This window comes from Ceratotherium simum, chromosome 23, assembly GCF_057802395.1.
Source record: "Ceratotherium simum simum isolate JZ-2026a chromosome 23, ASM5780239v1, whole genome shotgun sequence".
Lineage (NCBI taxonomy): Eukaryota > Metazoa > Chordata > Mammalia > Perissodactyla > Rhinocerotidae > Ceratotherium > Ceratotherium simum.
The window spans coordinates 11,045,375-11,065,118 of NC_141922.1; the positions used below are offsets into that span (position 1 = coordinate 11,045,375).

General features: G+C 45.5%; 1 protein-coding gene across 1 annotated transcript in view; it reads left to right on the top strand.

The window, feature by feature from the left end:
- The window catches only part of KCNQ3 (potassium voltage-gated channel subfamily Q member 3), a 307,538-nt gene that overhangs the window by 240,022 nt on the left and 47,772 nt on the right, over nt 1–19,744 (top strand). The window contains exons 2-3 of the mRNA XM_004431059.3: nt 17,811–17,901; nt 19,523–19,649. Of these exons, the coding sequence (XP_004431116.1) occupies nt 17,811–17,901; nt 19,523–19,649 (218 nt within the window). The remainder of the gene's footprint in view (nt 1–17,810; nt 17,902–19,522; nt 19,650–19,744) is intronic.

Consider the following 19,744-nt stretch of genomic DNA (forward strand, 5'->3'; position numbering starts at 1 on the left):
AATAAGGGAACTAAGAGAAATTAAATAACTTAACTTGGCCTAGGTCACAAAAACTTGAAGGGCCGGGGTTCAAATGCAGTGTCTGATTCTGGAGTGCATGCTCTTTCCACTATTGCACACAGCCTTTAGTTTAGTGCTTTGTACACAGTAAGTGCTTCAAAATGCACATATAAGAGTTCTGCACCCAATTCCAATTCGTGGAGGAGGAGTGGTTTCCTCACACTACTGAACAATTCTCTGACACTAACTAGGTGTCCTACAATTTAACTCAATTCTGACACTATCTACCTGGAGCACTAGCCCCCCCACTCCACCCTGCCCCCATCTCTGGCCCCACTTCAGACACGAATCACAAGTCCAGGTGGTCACCTGTGCTTCTGACCTACAGGCTGTAGAGGGGAGATGCCAATGACCCCCTTCAGGTGCGATTAATTTGCTAAAGCAGCTCACAGAATTCAGAGAAGCCTTTGACTTACTAGATCACTGATTTATTATAAAAGTATATAACTCAAGAACAGCCAGATGGAAGAGATGCACAGGGCAAGGTATGGAGAAAGGGCGTGGAACTTCCATGCTCTCTCCAGGTGCGCCCCTCTCCAGGCATCTCCTCGTGTTCACCATCCCAGAAGCTCTCAGAACCCTGTCCTTTTGGGATTTTATGGAGGCCTCATTACAAGGGCATGATTGATTAAATCATTGGCCATTGGTGATTGAACTCCAGCTCCAGCCCCTCCCCAGAGGTCGGGAGTGGGACTGGATGTTCCCACTCCACTAATCACATGGTTGGTTCTCCAGGCAACCAGCCGCCACCCCAAGGGGTGCTTTTCACTTCATTAACATAACAAAAGACACTTTGGTTGCTCTCATCACTTAGGGTTTTAGGAGCTCTGTGCCAGAAACTGGGACAAAGATCACATGTATATTTCTTATTCTCAATCACAATATCACAGCATAGTAGGTGCTCTGCAAGTGTTTGTTAACATCCTCTTGAGGTTCAGCATCATTCCCATGGCAGAGTGGGGGCCTATGAAGGATGGATTCAGACCTCAGAAGTACCACCCATAGTGTGAAACAAAGAATATTTTGTTTACACAGCTGACTTGGCTTTTAGTTGAGGATTTTGGATTTTTAAAAATGCCTGTTTTTCCCACCCTATAATGTCATGCAGACTCCTGCAGCAAAGGAAGCATGTGCTGTTTCTTTCTTCTGACTTCTCAGGGTTTGCTTTCTTACCTCCTTTGATGTGAGCACCACCCAACCCCATCCAGCTCTCTGATACAATGTGTCCTGTTACAAGGTCTTGAAGAAATTATGAAAAAGCCAATATGGGGCTGGCCCGGTGGCGCAAGCGGTTAAATGCACATGCTCCGCTGTGGCAGCCCGGGGTTCACCAGTTCGGATCCCAGGCACGCACCAATGCACTGCTTGGCAAGCCATGCTGTGGTGGCGTCCCATATAAAGTGGAGGAAGATGGGCACAAATGTTAGCCCAGGGCCAGTCTTCCTCAGCAAAAAGAGGAGGATTGGCAGATGTTAGCACAGGCCTGATCTCCTCACAAAAAAAAAAAGTCAATAAAAATGGTTCTGATGAGAGTGGATTGAGTGGAAATGTAGCTTTGTATTTCATCCAACCATCCAGGATCCACTTTCCTAGATGGGCATAAAAGAAATACCGCATTTTTTTTCTGGTGGGTGTACTGTGCACCTGGGAAGGTTCTGTAAGATGATATAATCTTATCAACATGGTTGAAAGTTGAGAGAAAAAATGAGTGGGAGTCTGCACTCCAGGCATCAGGAGTGGCAGGAAGGGGTCTGAAAGTTACCCACTTTTATTGATGCTCACTCTTCACCTGCAGTGAGATAGCAGTGCTCGAGCACATGTTTATGCTGGTGTTTTATTAGCCTCATTTTCTAAATAAGGAGACTGAGGTTTCCAGAGGCAAGGCAATGTGACCAAGTGCACATGGCTAGAATGTGATCCAGAGTTCAAACCTGCATTTGCCTGACTCCTAAGACCCTTCTCTTTCTAATAAACCAAGTTGCCCAAAGGATGCTTGGCTCTGAGTGTATGGAGGGGGTGATGAGATGGTGGGTTAGGTGGAAAAGGGTGAGAGAGATGGGGAGCAAAACAGAAGACCTTTTTGTAGAGTTCAGGTGAGGAGTTAGGATGACAAAGAGGTTGGGGTGTGATGGAAATGAGGCCAGGGAAAGATTGCTCTGGGCACTCAGCGGATGGATTGGAGAGGCAAGAGTGGAGGGCTGTGGGAGAACTGTCAGGAGACACTGGAGGGATCCAGGAGAAAAATGATGTGGCTTGACTAGAGCATTAGTCATAGAGACGGAGAGAAGTAGACCAGATGTATGATATTGTAGGGGAGGAAGACAATTCCTCTACCCTCTAGGTTCTTCTGGCTGGCCTAAGAATTAAATTGACATGAGGCAGAATAACAGGAGAAAATCAAAGCTTTACAACATGTATACATGGGAGAGACCCAGAAAAACTGAGCAACTCACCAGATTTGCCAAAACTGCCACCTTAAATACCATTTTCAGCTAAAGACAAAGGAGGATGTTGGGGGTAGTGTTTTGGGGCTTCACAGGGGAGGAAAGCAATTTACATGGAGATGAAAATGCAAATATTTGTTACACAAGTGTTTTCTGGGCTGGCTATAGACAATGATATCTTATGGTATTAGCTTCTTCCTGGAACAGGCCTTCTATCTTACATTCTTTTAGGCAGTTTGGGAGAAAGTCAAAGTTTCTTTCAGTCTTTTGTTCTTAAAAATAATCAAACCAAAGAGACATGTTTTGAGGTAGCCAATTCTGATCTCCCACAATATTATTTCAGAGGAAGAATGAACGTAATTTGCTGAAGGATTAGGTGTGCCTAATCTAGGAGGGGGAGAGGCAACAGCTGCAACATTGGAGTGGGAGGGATCAGAAAGGCTCTCTGCATTCTAGCTGGAGAGCCAGGGTGGGCACCTGACAAACGTCATCTCATCCAGTACTCATCACAACTCTGTGGGCAGCCCCCTGCATCTTCGTTTCAAAGTCTTCAAATAAAAGAGCTCGAAAAGATGGAGTATCTTGCTGAAGTCATACAGTTCACAAGAAGGAGAATCCAGACTCAAACCCAGTCATCATAAATAGGGGTGTCTGTGAGGGTCAAATCCAGGAAAGAAGTAAAGCCTCTAGGGCTGAGCAACACGTAAAAGATTCCTGAATCTCAGCACCTGACTCCATCACTCTGCTGGCTTAGGTGAGCCCCAGGAAGTTTCATTCCATGAAAATACAAGAGCTTTAGCTCTGGTGAATGAAAGATGTGAAATGTGTGAAATTCAAACAAACTTGGAGCTATAACAGCTCCGATGAAAACAGAAGGGCTTAGGCCAAATAAACGGTGGACCTACACTTTAATGAGTGTACCCTGCTGGGGCTGGGGACATAGGATCTGCCTCCAGCCCCTCAGACATACACAGTGTCATGTCCTAAGATCTTGTCTCGTTCAAAGGGTTTGTCCTAAAGGACTTGGTTATAAGGTAGCTTTACCATCCTCTGTTTCATTCATTCTAAGTGCATATTTCCTCCCATTTTAACACCTCTAAAATGAGGATGTGAAATACAGTCAATGGCTGTCATAACTTAATTGGCAGTTTCTCTTTCTTAGTAGCTTATACCATTATAATGTGTCTTACAATTAATGGTGTTTGAGAGAGTAATGAAATATAGTTACAGCGTTTCTTGGCAGAGTTACCCAAAGACGCTATATGTTTGATGAATTCCAAATGTATTGTAATAATGAAATTTGCTTCCAGTTGCTGAGAACTTACAAATTTCCCAGGCACTGTGTTTTATGGACTAATAAAAAAATAACAATCATATTAATAACAATAATAATTACTAACATTTAATAATTACTAACATTTATCTAGCACTAGCCTAAACATTTTATTATCCCCATTTTACAGATAGAGAAACTGAGGCACATTTAGTCCTCACAACAACTCTCTAAGGTTGAATAATTATCCCCATAATAAACACAAGGGACTGGAGGACCAAAGAGGTGAAGTTACATACCCAGAGTCACACAGCAGTAAGTAGTGTAGTCAAAATTTAAACTTATTCCATGTCTGAATCCCAAATTGATGCTCCCAATTACAATAATTTGTAAACGGGCACGTATGTAGGCATATTGGAAGGAAAGTACCAATGACTGAGTGTCTACTGCCTGCCTTTAAGCATTTCGTATCTGTTATCTTGTTGAGTTCTCTTAGGAGGTTGGCACTTCATCCCCACTGTACAGATGAGGAACCAGAAGCCCAGTGACAAGGCTGGACTTGAGACCCTGACATGTCCATCTCCAGGGTCCAGGTTGTTCCCTGACAGAAGGTGCCCATGACACCTGGTCAGGTCGTGGAGAAGTTGGCCTCACAGCCTAAAGCAACACAGTCAGTATCATCCACACACATGCTCCTGGGGCAGCACCAGTGAGTTCGAGCAGGGCTGTTGACTTGTTTCAAGCCATTAATGAGAAGACAGGACACTCAGGAAGAAATGCTGATAACGTACCACAAAGCTTAAATAATGTTTCCAGAGGCAGATTCACCATGAAACCAATGAAGCTTAAGCTGTAGGCCGTGCACTAATTTTTTTTCATAATTTGTACTCTTTTCTCTAAATTTGTATTCCCTTTCCTCCACAAACCTGGATATGCCCCTGTTTCATTCCTCTTATTGTGTTAAATATTCTGGTATCCAACTCAACAAGGGTGTTTTTAAGTCCCTTACTTTTAAGTTTTAAATAATTTTTTCCACACTGTTAGACACGTAACACGTCTTCAGGTGATATTGATTGAGTTCAATTGCCCTTGACTCGCAGTTTAGATCAGGAGTTGGCAAACTTTTTCCGTTTTTTTTTTTTTTTTTTTTGGCTAATGAAGATTCACCCTGAGCTAACATCTGTCACCAATCTTCCTCTTTTTGCTTGAGGAAGATTCGCCCTGAGCTAACATCCATTGCCAATCTTCCTCTATTTTGTGTGTGGGTTGCCAGCCACGACATGGCCGCTAATGAGTGGTTAGGTCTGCGCCCAGGAACCAAACCCTGATCACAGAAGTGGAGTCCACTGAACTTAACCATTAGGCCATGGGGCTGGCCCCAGCAAACTTTTCCTTAAAGAGCCAGATAGTAAATATTTTAGGCTCGTGGACCAGACGGTCTCTGTTGCAACTACTCAGCTGTTGCAACTACCCTGCTGTTACATCCGGACACAGACAATATAGAAACAAAGGAGTGTGGCAGTGGTAAAAGAAAATTCATTTACAAAAATAGTAGGCTGGCTGGATTGGGCCCGAGGGCTATAGTTTGCTAGTCCCTGGTTTCGATGATCAAAACCTGCATCTACATTACACAACTGTGGATCTATAGATTCATATGGATAGGATATAGAGAGATACAGGTAAAGATACAGATATAGATTTGTATGTGGTTATTTATGAATATGATTTTGTTGCCTCATTTCAAGAACTTGGAAAAATTTAAGGATAATTGATTTTTTCCTATATACTATTAAAGTCATTTTTTTGACTCTCTTCTATGGACGTAAGATGAGAAGGAAAGAGGTAAGAAACTAGCATCTGTGAGTGCCTGCTATTTGTCAGGAGTCTAGGCAGTTTACACACATGATTCTCTTTTAACCCACACGACCATCGCATGAGGTAGCTTTAGAGGGCTGCTTTATGCCACAGTTAATGGGAATTAGTGAATATCTACTTAAAGGGAATCTGCTGAAAATGGGGAGCAAACTTTATACCAAACAGTGAAGAAAATATCTTATTAGTACTTTATCACAAAAAATGTAATTAAAATACAAAAATGTATTTATTGTGTCTCATAGTTAACAAAATTTAGGTTATAATGACTATGCTTTAATTTTAGGATGAACAAAGACTGAATTGAGTATTTGCGAGTATATTTTTTATGCCAAAATTATGTGATAATAGAATTCACATTTTATGTTCTCAACATTTTGGGGGAAGGATTGTATGAGATTTTTAATCTTTTGAAGTATCAGTTGATTTGTCTTCAATTGTTCCAGTAAGATTGACACTTGTTAATGTCTTTGCTGTATTTAGAACAGCTCTCCATCATCGTATCCCTCAACTTCATGAAATCCTGCATCTTTTGTAAGCTTTGCCTTTTCACTTTGCAAATGGTTCGCTATGGTACTATTGTGCTATTGTATTGTTGAATGCTGTACCTGATGGAGAGGCAGAGACTGACCTGCAAATCCTTGCACACTCAGGATATAGGCTGCTGTTAAATCGTCAAGGATGTTTGCATGGAGACATCATTAGAGAAGTGAGTTTTGGTTATGAGGATTTTTGCTGCCCTGTGCAATCTCTTAACTATAAAGACTGGATAAAGAATATTTAGATAACAAAAATCCCTTGATTTGTCACCCCTATATTATACATAATAAACTGAGGTTCAGAAAAATAAACCTGTCCAAGGTCATCTGGGTTTTAGGTAGTGAGGCAAGATTCAGATCCTGGATAACTAGTATTAGTTATCTATTACTGCATACAAACTACCACAGAACTTAGCAGCTTAACATACACACATTTATTATCTCAGTTTCTGTGGGTCAGGAATCCAGGTATAGCCTACCTGGATCAGGAACCCTTGGGTCTTCTGCTCAGGGTTTCTCACATAGGCTACAATTAAGGCATCAGCCAGGCTCGGGGTCTCATCTGAAGCTTGACTGGAGAAGGATTCTCTTCCAAGCTCCCTTTTGTGATTGTTGGAAGAATTCAGTTCCTTGAGGGCTGTTGGACTGAGGTTCTTGGTTCTTTGCTGGCTACTGGCTGAAGACCACATTCAGTTCCATATCAAGTGGGCCTCTCCAATGTGGCAGTTTGTTTCATGAAAGCCAGCAAGGGAGAGGGGCCGGCCCTGTGGCGTAGCAGTTAAGTGTGCGTGCTACGCTGCTGGTGGCCCAGGTTCAGATCCCAGGTGCGCACTGACACACCGCTTGTGGGGCCATGCTGTGCCGGCGTCCCACATAAAGTGGAGGAAGATTGGCGTGGATGTTAGCTCAGGGCCAGTCTTCCTCAGCAAAAAAAGAAAGAAAGAAAAAGAGGAGGATTGGCATGGATGTTAGCTCAGGGCTGATCTTCCTCACAAAAAAAAAAAGCCAGCAAGAGAGAGAGAGTCTACTAGCAAGATGGCAGCCACAGTCTCTTGTCACCTAATCACAGAAGTGACATCCCACCTTCACTGTATTCTGTTGGTTATAAACAAGTCACAAGTCCCAGCCACCTTTAACTAGAGGGAATTAATCATGTGAGTGAATAGCAAGAGGCAAGGATCACTGGGTCATCTTGAAGTCTGCTTGCCACAACTAGACTCCAAAACCTTTACTTTTTTCCTTTTTAGTACTGGTTCTGGTACATGGCAAATGTTTGCAACATGAAGAAGATGTTTAAAATATAACCTCACATCACTCTGTAGTACTTACTATCTTGGAATGCAACTTTCAGATGTTTAACAAAAATGCTTTGTTGATAACAAGGCTTTGCAGATACCCCACTCCTAGCACAGTGACTGATACATGGGAAGTGCACTGCAAATGATGAATTGAATGGCACTGGGTGGGGAGAGGGGGTTGGGGGCCAAATTGAACTTAAAATCTCAGGATGTATCAGAGATATGGCTTGTCCTGGAGGAAAAAAAAAGGAACCATCCAGACATGGCCTGTTTCTGTGTACTTGCTTGGCCCAGATTCCCACTGTGTCTGGCACTCAACCTGGCCCAGGTGTCTTGCTGGAGCTGGAAGCACAGAGCTAATGGTTCCTGTCTCTAGCTCATAGGGAGAAAAGAATGTGACCTGCCAGAGCTGGAATAGCATTGCCTTTATCTGAAGTGTCAAAGGAAAATAGGAGTACTAGAGAGGGCGTGTTGGTAGCAGTGTTAATGGGACTGGTGTATATTTCAGCTGATGATATTGTTAGTGTAGAGGAGGTCAGAGGCATGGAACAGATCTGCTTGGTCTTGAGAAGGCTGATAACCCTGTCCTCAGGCAGAAGCCTTCACCCCCCAAAATAAATATGGACTTCTTTTGGAGGGTTGGATGGACCTGAGAATACTGACAAAGAGTCCTGCAGAAATAGCCAAATGGTGACTCGGACTGGTGTAGATGGTGTAGTGTATGATGAGACCCAGACATCATCTTGCTAGGGCTTCTTTCAATTTCTAGTTGACTTACCCATTCTAAGTAAGGAATTCCAGACCTGATGAAATGGCGAAAAGTTCCATCAGCCATGTGAGATTCAGTCATAGGCCTGACCCATCCGAACCAAAGTTCACCCCTGCAATTGCTAATACATGTTGGCCTCTGTGCTGTGCCAAGCACAGTGTTACACAGTCTATGAGCATTCTCATTTAGTTCTCACAACAGCCTTCCATTAAGAGCTATTGTCATTCCCATGTACAAATGAGGAAACAATCCCCTAGGTGGTAAGAGACAGAGCTGAGACCTGAACTCAAGTCTACTCATCTCTGAAAGCTCTTCCAGGTCCTCTCACCAGGGTTGTGAGCTAGAAGCCTGAACCCACAATAACTGCTCTGAAGGGCCTTTGGGATCATCCAACTGAATCCCCTCATATCACGGATGCAGACATTGAGGCCTGGAAAGAGGAAGAACTTCTCCAAACTCCTACAACCAGTAAATAACAGAGCTAGAAATAGAACTGAGGTGTGTAGTGTGTAGCTAATCCCTTGGGTTGGGCGCTGTGATGCCAAGAGGAAAACCACAGTATCCTTGCTTCACCAGATCAGCCCATTAGAGGACACAGATACATGGGATGCAAGCAGGATATAATGTGCTTTGTTCATTACTGACTACACAGGGCCTAGAGTAGCAAGTGCATGTTAAGGAATGGATGAATTCTGTGAGGAGATAAGAATAAAATCCTATGTGAATGCACTGGAGGATTATCCTAACATTGATTGTAGAGCAAGAGAGGCTGAAGTGTTAGCTCTTCGAGGACCGAGATTGTCTACTCCTAACTCCTGGTGTATAATAAGTGATCAGTAAATATTTTATTGAATGAACAAACTAATTAAGGAAGACTTAATAGAAAAGGTGACATTTGAGCTAAGCCTTAAACAGTGAGAGAGGATGTCAGTTAAATGAGAGAAGGAAAGCACATGAGGGGGATGGAACAAATTTTTCAAAGGGCCTGGCATTGATTAAATGGCAACTTTGGCGTGACTCTAGGAGAAAGGATGAAGAGATGGGCCTAGAAAAGAAACTTCATCCGTTTGGGGGCTGTATTGTTAGATGCTTATATGTTTGTAATTGTTACAGCTTCACAATGGATTGGCACTTTTATCATTATATAATTTCTTTCTTTGTCTCTTGCAACAGTTTTTTCATAAAATCTATTTTAAAATCTGATATTAATACAGCCACCCAGTTTTCTTTTGGTTACTGTTTGCATGGAATATCACTTTCTGTTCTTTCACTTTCAACCTGTTTGTGTCTTCAGATCTAAAGTGACTTTCTTGTAGACAGCCTATCACTGGAATCTGCCTTTTATCCATCCTGCTATGACATGACCTGATTTTGGGGAATCTGGTTTACCTTGCTAAAGAGTTGTGACTTTACCCTGTAAGGAATGAGGAGCCCACACTGTGTTTAAACATAATCAAGTATCTCTTCTTAGGAAAATGGTTCTGGAAGGTGTATGGAGAGGGCAGAGGAGGCAGGAGAGGAAGTGGTGAAGGATCACCCTCTCCTGTGGTCTTTTCTCTCTGCCTGCTGCCCTTGTTCCTTCTCCCCACCTCAGAGGATGAAGAGCAATGAAGGCACTCCATGGGAGTATGCGAATGTCTGCTTCTGCGTGGGTCAGCTGTGCATCGCGACACTGACCCTGAAATGCAACCTTGCTATGCTGGGTGTTTATTTGCCTTCCGTGCTCTTCAAGTTGTGAGTTTTCTCACTTTTAAGGTAGTATTAAGAGATGACATCATCTTGAATGATTTCTAAATATCCCTTGTACTGTTTTTCATGTGTGTTATTAGACCCTGATGTCTAATGACATGGTTTGGAGCCATGACCCACTTCATAGACAAATAACTATGTGACACATTTGAGCAGAGAAATGAATAAATGTTAAAAGGGAAAAGCTGAGGTCAGCTCTCAAAAGGGGAGGCAGACGCCTCAGTTAAATTTAAATTCCCTGAATGACTCTGGTGTGTGGTATTTCACCTTCTGCCCTGATGGTGGTGGAGTCCAGTAGAAGGGGGCAGATTGTAACCAACTAAACAAATAGCAGAAATGTCCACGAAGGGTCACTCTCTAATTTACCAAAGACAAAGCAGAGAGGGGCATGTGGGAGATGCACCACGCTTGGAGCCGGGAGACCAGGGTCCTCGCCCTAGCTCTGTGACAAGTCATTAGGTGGCTGTGGGCAAATCACTCGGACCTCTGGTTTACACATCTGCTTTCAGTAAGATGAAGGAACAAGAATAGGGCCTTCTTAAGGTCCCTTGAAAGCTCTAGTTAATAGAATTTGAAGGAGAAGTTGGCATGAGTCAAGTCAGGAAACAGAAGCATTAGAAAAATGGTTTTTGCTCTGGCTTGTGTCCTCATGTCCAGGTTCCAAAGAATGGCCAATTCTTGGCCCTATACTGCACCTGTGACAGACATCACTAATCGATAATAGCATTTTCCCCAATTAAGCTGGCAGCAATCTGAATCCTTTTCAACACAGCGTTCCAGGAAGCCTTGACCAATCTATTCTAGTGGGTTCGCAAGATAACAACGACCTGTCAATCCCGTTCCAAATGAATGGAGCAACTCACATTAGGGGATGACCCAAACATCCTTTTTGGGGCTGACTCAGGGAATAAGGAAATCCCTGACACATAGGAGGTACTGTACCTCTGAGGCATTTCTGCTGGGGGATCAGTAGGATCCTGATGTAGTCTGAGGGGTTGTGTCTTCTGCTCGAGAGCAAGGACCAGTGATGGTGGCTGAGGATCAGGACAGGTGGGCTAACTGTGACGTCAGCAACACTTGCTCTGTTGGAGAATTCAGTTCTGCCTTCACCTGGCTAGGGACACTGTTTCTACACATCCCCGTCTAATGGCAGACAGACAAGGATGGTAGGGAGGAGAGTCTAGTGGAGTCAGCTGCTGCCTTCTTCCCTCGGTGTAAGACCTTTGCTATAGACTCTCAGAAAGCTGCTCACAGCAACTATAATCAGAACAGGAGCCAGCGGGGTCTCTGGGAACTACCAGAAATGGAATTGAGCTTTTCTACCCCAACCCTGGGAGTGCAGAGGAGAAGGGAAGGGATTGTCCTCTAACAGCTGAGCTGCAAGCCATCAGCCTTCCCTCCCCACTCTCCAACTGGCTTTGACCTGGCCCTGGTCTCTGCAGATTGCTGCTCCAGTCCCCACGGCCACTGTCAGCACAAGATCTGGTCCCCGCAGTGCTGCCTGAGCCTGGAGGCTTGGTCTCTCATCTGTAAAATGGGGACATAAATATAACAATGACAGTGCCCCTGCCTTGCAGTCAGTGTTGCTCTCAGGAGTAAAAGAGGAAATGATGCGCAAAAGAAGTTACTAGATAAATCCTGGAGTTTTCGCTGCCCTCTTGCGCTCACCGTGGATGAAGCCTATGAGGGGATATTTGTCTGTGAAGCCTCGTCTCTCATTTCCAGTGGGCCCTGCTTTGTTCGTATCGGGGAGGCCAGGCTTGGGTAAGAAGAGGGCGGTAGGGAATTCCATGTACCACTGTGGTCCATCCCTTGCATTTGCCTGTGCAAAAACCGCTGCATCTTCTTGGCTGCTGCCCCGACGGAGGTTTGTCATTGAGGGGCCCTGGACGGGAAGCACTGGTTCTTGTCCTGGCCGCCTGGGCCTTACACTTTAGATGCTACAGAGCTGCTTTCTCCTGTGCCAGTTCCCTCCCCCGCTCCGCAACCCAGGCTTGGGTGGAAGATGGCAGAGGATGACGGTGGAAGCATGGAAGAGATGGTATCTGGTTTAAGGGCATGTCCCAGACCCTTGACTCTGACTGGCTGCATTTGCAAAGACAGCCGGGACCCTGCAGACTGAAGGGCAGTTGTTGGCTGTCCCCAAGACTCTGCCACAAACCCTAGCTCATTCCTGCAGGTCCCAGGAGTAGGGAGAGGTGCTGGGCGAGGAGCAGAGGAAGGAGAGGGAGGAGGGGAGGGGAAGGGCAGAGTGAAGGAAAGGGAGGAGAGAAGAGAGAAAAGAAGTCAGGGAAGGAAGGACAGTGAGAGAAAAGTGGGGTGAAGGAAAGGGTCAGGGCTACAGAGAAGGAAAGGAAAGTGATAGAGGAAGTAAAGGGATAATTGGTGAGGCATGGAGAGAGAGAGAGCCAAAACTGGAGGAGGAGGAACGACAGTGTCTAGCCACACAGAGCTGGCTTCCATCCCTGAGACGGATAATTTGGTCTGTCTGTCTGAAATCAAGTTCATATCTTAAGAGTAAATTGAAATGTGCAGGAGACCGAAGAACATTTCCCCTTCGCAGGTGAAGGAGGGCTTCCTTGATGCTTCTAGCTTTATAAACTAATGATTGTTCTCAAATCTCCAAATAAATTCCCGAGGCGGCTGCTGCACTTAATTCCTTGAGGAAGTGTTCCGCTCCCCCGGGCGTTTGCTGCCCTCTGCTGGCTCAAGCCTGGTTCTGCACGCTCCCTGCAGATGGGAACCAGGCGACTGCGTTTTGGTGACTGGTTAAGGCTGAATTAGCCCTTTTCCTGGCTCTAAAATCACGGACTAGTAGAGCTGAAAGGGACTTAGGTCTCCAGCGCCGACCTCTCCCCTACGCCTGACTTAAATTTCGATCAGCCTGCTGGATATTTCCACTTGGACCTCAAACTCTGAAGGTCCACAACATAGTTTATCTTTGCAGTCCTGCTGGCTCCACTGCACATGCTCCTGATGTCTGCGAATAGCACGTCGTCTACCCTGTCACCTATCTCTGAGACCTTCCAGATGCTCTTCTTGTTCAGCTTCTGCGTCCCATTAGTCACAAACCCTGCTGAGACCCCCGACCTAGAGGATTCTCTTAGGAGACCCTGGTCATCTCTCCAGTCTGTCCCTCATCCTCTCTCATCAGCCCACAACAGCAGCTTCCTGACTACAGTCCTGTCAGAGAGCAGTCTTTAGAGATATAGGTACAGGTGATATAGATATGGATATAGATGATGATATGGATATAGATGATGATATAGATATGGATATAGATGTGGTATAAAGATAGATGATATATAGATGATACAGATATGGATGTAGATGATAATGTAGATATAGATGATATAGATGTAGTAGCTAGAGATATGGAGATGGAGATAAAGATCCTCTGCAGAATCAAGTTAAAACTCTTCATTTGGCCTACAAAACCCTTTATATCCTACTCCAGCCTGTCTCTCCAGGCCCATCCTATATCTCTTGCCTTTTATTCTAACTGGGTAGTTGCTCATCTCTGAAATTGTTTTTATCTATTCTCTAAACACTTATGGGTTCTTATTAAGCGCCAGGCTTTGAAGGAGTCACTGGGTTACAGAGAGACACAAGACTGTCTCAACCCTCAAGGAAAGGAATCTCAGAGCAAACACACAGGTGCAGCCCAGACATCATCCGATGAATGGGGGGGGGGGGGCGGTTACCCACTCTATAAAAACTGGATGCCCTTGGCACAGATTTCCATTCCACACTGCATTTGTTTTCTGTTGCTGCATAACAAATTGCCACCAACTAGTGACTTATAACAGTACACGTTCATTGTCTCACAGTTTCCTGGGTTAGGAGTCTGGACATGGCTTACCTGGGCCCTCCACTCCGGGTCTCACAAAGCAGCAGTCCAGGTGGGGGCTGGGCTGTGCTCCTTTCTGGGGCTCGGGAGCTCCCCTCCATGTTCACATGATTGTTGGTGTGCACAGTTGCAGGACTGAGGCCCCACTTCCATGCTGGGTGTCAGCTGGGGGCTTCTCTCAGGTCCTAGAAGCCACCACAGTTTCTTGTGACCTTCACAGACCCTTCATGACATGGCAGCTCTCTCCAAGGCCAGCAGGAGATTCTCTGCTCCCTTCTGCTAAGATGGAGTCTTATAGAAAGAAACATAATCCCATTGCTTTTGCTGCACGATGAAACCTAATCAAGGGAGTGACATGCCATCGCTTTTGCCATATTACATTGTTAGAAGCAAGTCACAGGTTCTGCCTGCACTCAAAGATGGGGATTATACAAGGGCATGGCTCACTGGGGGTCACCTTAGGGCATGCCCACCATCCACACACCTCATAGAATCTTCCCACCATTTGCAGACATTCCAAGTACAGGAGCGTGGGCAGAGTCTCAGAGTCTGGCTAAGGGCTCTTGTTCCCTCTGAATTAGTTCAGCTCTGAGATCCGAGCTATCCCTTCTCCCCACACATTGCCCCAGCCATGGGCTCCAGCTCCATATTCAATGCCAACTAAAGACAAAGCCACTCACACAAGGCTGTGGTTGATGGTTTGCATTGCAGGACCACGAACTTAAAATTTTACACAATCTTGTTCTTAATAATCCTTCAGCATGTGGCTGGCTATATCCTCTCCTCTTTTTTGTCATTCCCCACCCTCAAAACCAGCTCCATCTCCAATTTCTGGTTAATTTTTATTGCTGAGAAGTTTAGTAGTCTCATGCCATAGGGTTGCAACTTCCACCTCAACTAGATCAATAAAATATTTCACTAGACAGAGGCAGTTCCTGCCCTAAGAGGAATTCTAGTGTCAGGTGTTAAGATAGTCTGTTTTACTTACTACACAATGCAAGCAAACGGTTACAAAATAATAATGGGTTATGATCGGTACTGGAATAGAAATGCATCAGAGGTCCCTGTGATCCCAGGGGAGGGATCACACAGGGGAACCTGCCGAGAGCAGCTGGGGTCATGGAAGGCTCTGGAGGCACTGCCAAAGCATTTAGCAGGAGGATGAAGGGGATGTGGGCAGGGAAGAGGAGCACTGAAACAGACACACATGGGCTCAGAGGGTTTGAGGAAATGCTGTCATGCAGTAGGGCCATCCTGGGAGTGGGGAAGCAGAAGACAATGAGGCTGTGAGGAGGGCAAGGCCAGATCCTGGAAGTCCCACACCCTTTGCTAAAGGAGATCAAACCGGGTTCTGTGTCCATGAACTTTTGCACTCTCCTTGTGCACGTGTTGTTCACAATGCCTAAGGGGCCATACTCCAGGTCAACACACATAAAATGGGGAATGTCCTGGATAAGCTGGGACATATGGTCAACCCTAGTAGCTAAGCCTCAAATATCCTTCCAACCACTTGGCCACAGCCTCTTGAATGCTTCCAATCTTGTGCTCCCCAGGCATGTGGTGGACACTTGGACCATCATCTCAACTACGCTCTCCTGAAATTATTTGTCCTCTGTTTCCCCCACTGGACTAAGAGGTCCTTGAAAATGAGGGCTAGGTTTTATTCATGTTTGCATTCTTAAAACCAGTACTATGCCCAGGACAAAAGAGGCACTAGATATATTGATATTAAATACTAACAAAATAATAGCTAACACTTAATGAAGGCTAACTATGTATAGACACTCTTCTAGGCACCTGACATGGATTATATCATTGAATAATTGAGGACATAGGCCCTTTTATTGGGTTCATTTTACAGGTAAGGAAACCAAGACACAGAGAGGTTGTGTAACTTGCCTAAGATGACACAACATAAGAGAAGGAAGAGGATTCTAATCCAGGTATTATCTCCACAGCCTGTGAATGAATAAAATAAAGTCTTGAGAACTAGAGTTTGGACCTGCAGAATCATCCGAGAGGGATTAAGTTCCCTGCATGTTTCCCAGGGCCTGGCCAGTCAGTGATGAGTGCATGCAGGGATAACACCAGGTGTTGTTTGCATGGTCCTATACAGTTGGCCCAGCGATTCCCCATCCATTATCGCCTGTGGTCTCAGATAGCTGTGATCTCTAGGCACATTCATTATTCCCATTCTGTGGACATGATCATTGGGGTCCCAAAGTCAATGAGCTACTCAAGATCACATAGAAAGTGCCAGAGCCTCCTTTTGAGTCTATGTCTTTGGACTCCAAGCTCTGTGGTCTTTTTACTGACAACACAATTATCCTGATGTTAATGATTCCTTCTGATGAATTTCTTCACCTCTAAAATGGGAGTGACCATATCTACCCTGGGAGATGGTTGTGAGGATAATGAGCTGATAGATGTAAAGTGGTGAGTTGTAAGTACTGTCTAAAGAGTGGTGGTGGGAGTTATTGATGTTGTTACGATCGTCACCATCATCATCGTCATCACCTGAGAAGATTTGGGATTCAGGGTAGGCAGATTTCAGGCATAAGTTAGAGTCATGGATTTAACATAAAATGGCCAAACATAGGAGGGAGCTGAAAATCTTGTTTAGGTTCCTAGGTGGGGTTGGAAACAGAGATTCAGGTCTGCAGATCAGCAGGTTTATTGATCAGAAAATGTGACCAGGATCACCGAGGGTCAGAGCCAAGACTCGGGTTCCCAGCCAAGGCTAGGAGCAGACATTTCCAAACCTCCTTACATCACACCACGAGATAGCTTTCTGTTGTCTGGACTGTGAGCTCATGAGGACACGTCCAGCCCGGTCATCATTGAATTCCAGCTGCGTCCCCAATACCTGCTATGTGGGTACTTTATGAATGAATGAATGAATGATTGGGTACCCACTTGCACAAGCAAGCCAAAAAACATGGATTGGAACCTATTAGGGCAAAGAGCCAAATTATGTAGAGGAGGAAAGCTTGAGTATATGGTATCAAGCCTCACCCATGGACCCTAGCTTGTAAATTCCCTCTAAGAGTCTAAGACTCTCGGGGAACCTGGGACCTGGACCAGGGAACCAAGGCCTCTCCACCAAGAGGGAAAGAGAATCATTTTTCTTTGCTCGAACAATGAAGCATGCACACACGTGCACACACACACTCTCCCTCCACATCCCCTTCACACACACACATACACACACACACACACACACACACACACACACAGAGTTTATAAAGATAATAATCTCAAAGACTTGTTTGCAGTTTGCTCCTGACTGAGGCAGGACCATGAACCAGATGACCCCTCTATGACTCTTCAGGGACCGACATTCTACATTCTTCAGCGTAGTGGTTCCTAGTCTTTCCAGCATGAAGAACACTTTGTAATTTCAAAAACAATTCACAGTCCCCAACTGAAAAAAGCTGTCTCTTTTAGTAACTATTCACTGTAAAAAAAATAATACTAATACATGGTGACAGAGGACTTTGCTGAGTTCATCAATCTTTGGAATGAATTCGTGTTTTTTACACTAAGAACATTTTCATATATTTGAAAGTCATAGTCCTATATGTGCAGGACACATTCTTAATTTATTCATCTTCCTGTTGTTTACCAAAGCTTGTGGTAACTTTTGGTCTTTCAGTCGTCTGCAGCCCCCCAGGGTTGGGACCAGATGACCTAGTTTGAGTTCTAACTAACTGAGTCCACTAACTAGCTGGTAAAATAAAAGTATGCACATTGCTTAACCTCTCTCAGCCTTGTTTTCTTTAAGTGGGATATTAATCCCTATCTGCCCTACAGGTTTATCATGAGGTTAATGGAATAACACAGAAAGCCACAGATCAATGTGCTGGGGAAGCTGTAGCTTCATCTGGCAGACACCTCTCCCTGTCCAGCCCTGAGCGAGCCAGGACTTCCTTAATCTCCTTCTCCTTCCCTTCCAGGTTCCTGATTGTCCTGGGATGTTTGATTCTGGCTGTCCTGACCACATTCAAGGAGTACGAGACTGTTTCGGGAGACTGGCTTCTGCTGCTGGTGAGATCAGGCGCCCATTGTGCTGCTGAGTTTCTGGGGTAGCACCTCTGGGTGAGCTTTCATGGCGATGGCAAGGAGGCTGCCCTGGGGTTCTATTCTGCCCAGCTGATTTTGGATTCCTGGAGTCTCTGGCCAAGTCCAGGCCCAAGAGAAAGCAATGCCTGGGTCAACTGGTGAGGTCCGCCAGGGCACAGGGAGTGGCATTTGTTATTCTGGATTAGAGATAAGGGGGCGTAAACAAGATCAGAGCAAAACCCAATATGCATTAACTGTATTACAAAATACAGCTTCCTCATCCTCTGGAAGTTCCATTCCAAATCCGGCCTCTCCTTTTTCTCACTAGTATCCTTCTCCCTAAGCCCTGAGGATCTCTTACTACCTTCAAGTACAAATCCCATTTCTACATTAGAACTCCAAGTCCTCGCTCCCGGGCCTCTGCCTGTTTTCATTCTCCACCCTCCATGGTGTGGTCGAGAGAGAGAGCGGGTTAGCATTCTTGGGCAAGTTACCTAAGGCCCCTGACTCTCAATTTCCTCACATTCTCGCCTAAAATATGTAAAAATGTAAGGTGAGTAGCCAATGCTAGTGGGCTGGATGCAGCCTCGGCACCTGGCCGGCCAGGACGCCCCCAGGAAGGGCTGGTTCCCTCTACAGCCTCCGGGACAGCATGGTCACTGGCCGTTTGAATGACCACATGCTTGCTGGATTAAGAGTCAGTGCCTCTTCAGGTTTGGCCGCCCTCTCCACACGGGGAAGGGGTGCCAGCCCCCAATTAAGGTTCACGAAATGGCAGAACCTTCACCTCGCACTGAGCTCACCATCCTGGGCACCAGAATCAGCAGATTCCTTCTGAGGGCTGGCTTTTAAGCACAGCCCTGAGCTGAGATGTGAGCAGCTGAATCCTGGGAAGCCAACCAGTTCCAGGAACTAGGTTTCGGGGATCGCTGTGGAGCGGCAGCTCCCCAAGGACCCAAGGGAGATCACCAAAGGGGCGGGGGCAGAGTGTCAGTGTCTGATCAACCAAGGAGGCACGGGAGGGAAGGAGCAGACCCAGTGTCTGCGAGGCAGCAGAGCGGTGCTCACGTGGTGGGCTCTGAACCTGATGGAGAGCCTGGGATTCCTTCTGTGCCACTTTGTAGCCTCGAGAAATTTGTTTAACCATTCCTTGCCTTGGTTTCTCAAAATGTAAAAAGAGGATAATGTTATAAAACACTTCGAGTGGTGCACTCAGTAACCGCTGGCCACAATTAGCAATGCCAGGGGCCAGGCCCTGGGTGGGATTAATAGCGGTTTCCTTGATATCTCTTCTCAACCTAACTGCACTTCTTAGGGGTTTTTAGTACATTAAACGGAATTTTAGAAAAATGATCCATTGGAACAAAAACAGACAAAAGAACAAGTAATCACTTTGCGAGCCTTGGTGTTAGGGACAGTTAGCACATCAAAAGGAAGATGGGCGCTGTCCAAAACTGAATGGCGGTGATCAGCCTGCTGTCCCCTCTCCACCTGGAAAACAGCAACAACAGAAATCCAGGTCTTCAGAACTTCAGAACGGCAGTCGCTAGTCCTGGCCCACTGGGTCCCGGCTGATCAGTGTCTCTCCATATGTTCTTCAACGCAGGAAACATTTGCTATTTTCATCTTTGGAGCCGAGTTTGCTTTGAGGATCTGGGCTGCCGGATGTTGCTGCCGATACAAAGGCTGGCGGGGACGGCTGAAGTTTGCCAGGAAGCCCCTGTGCATGCTGGGTAAGCCCTGCCCCGAGTCGGGGGTGCCCTATACCCTTCTTCTGGTGCACTGTTCCTCTGAGGAAGTTTTAAGGTGACACTGTTCTGCTGGGAAA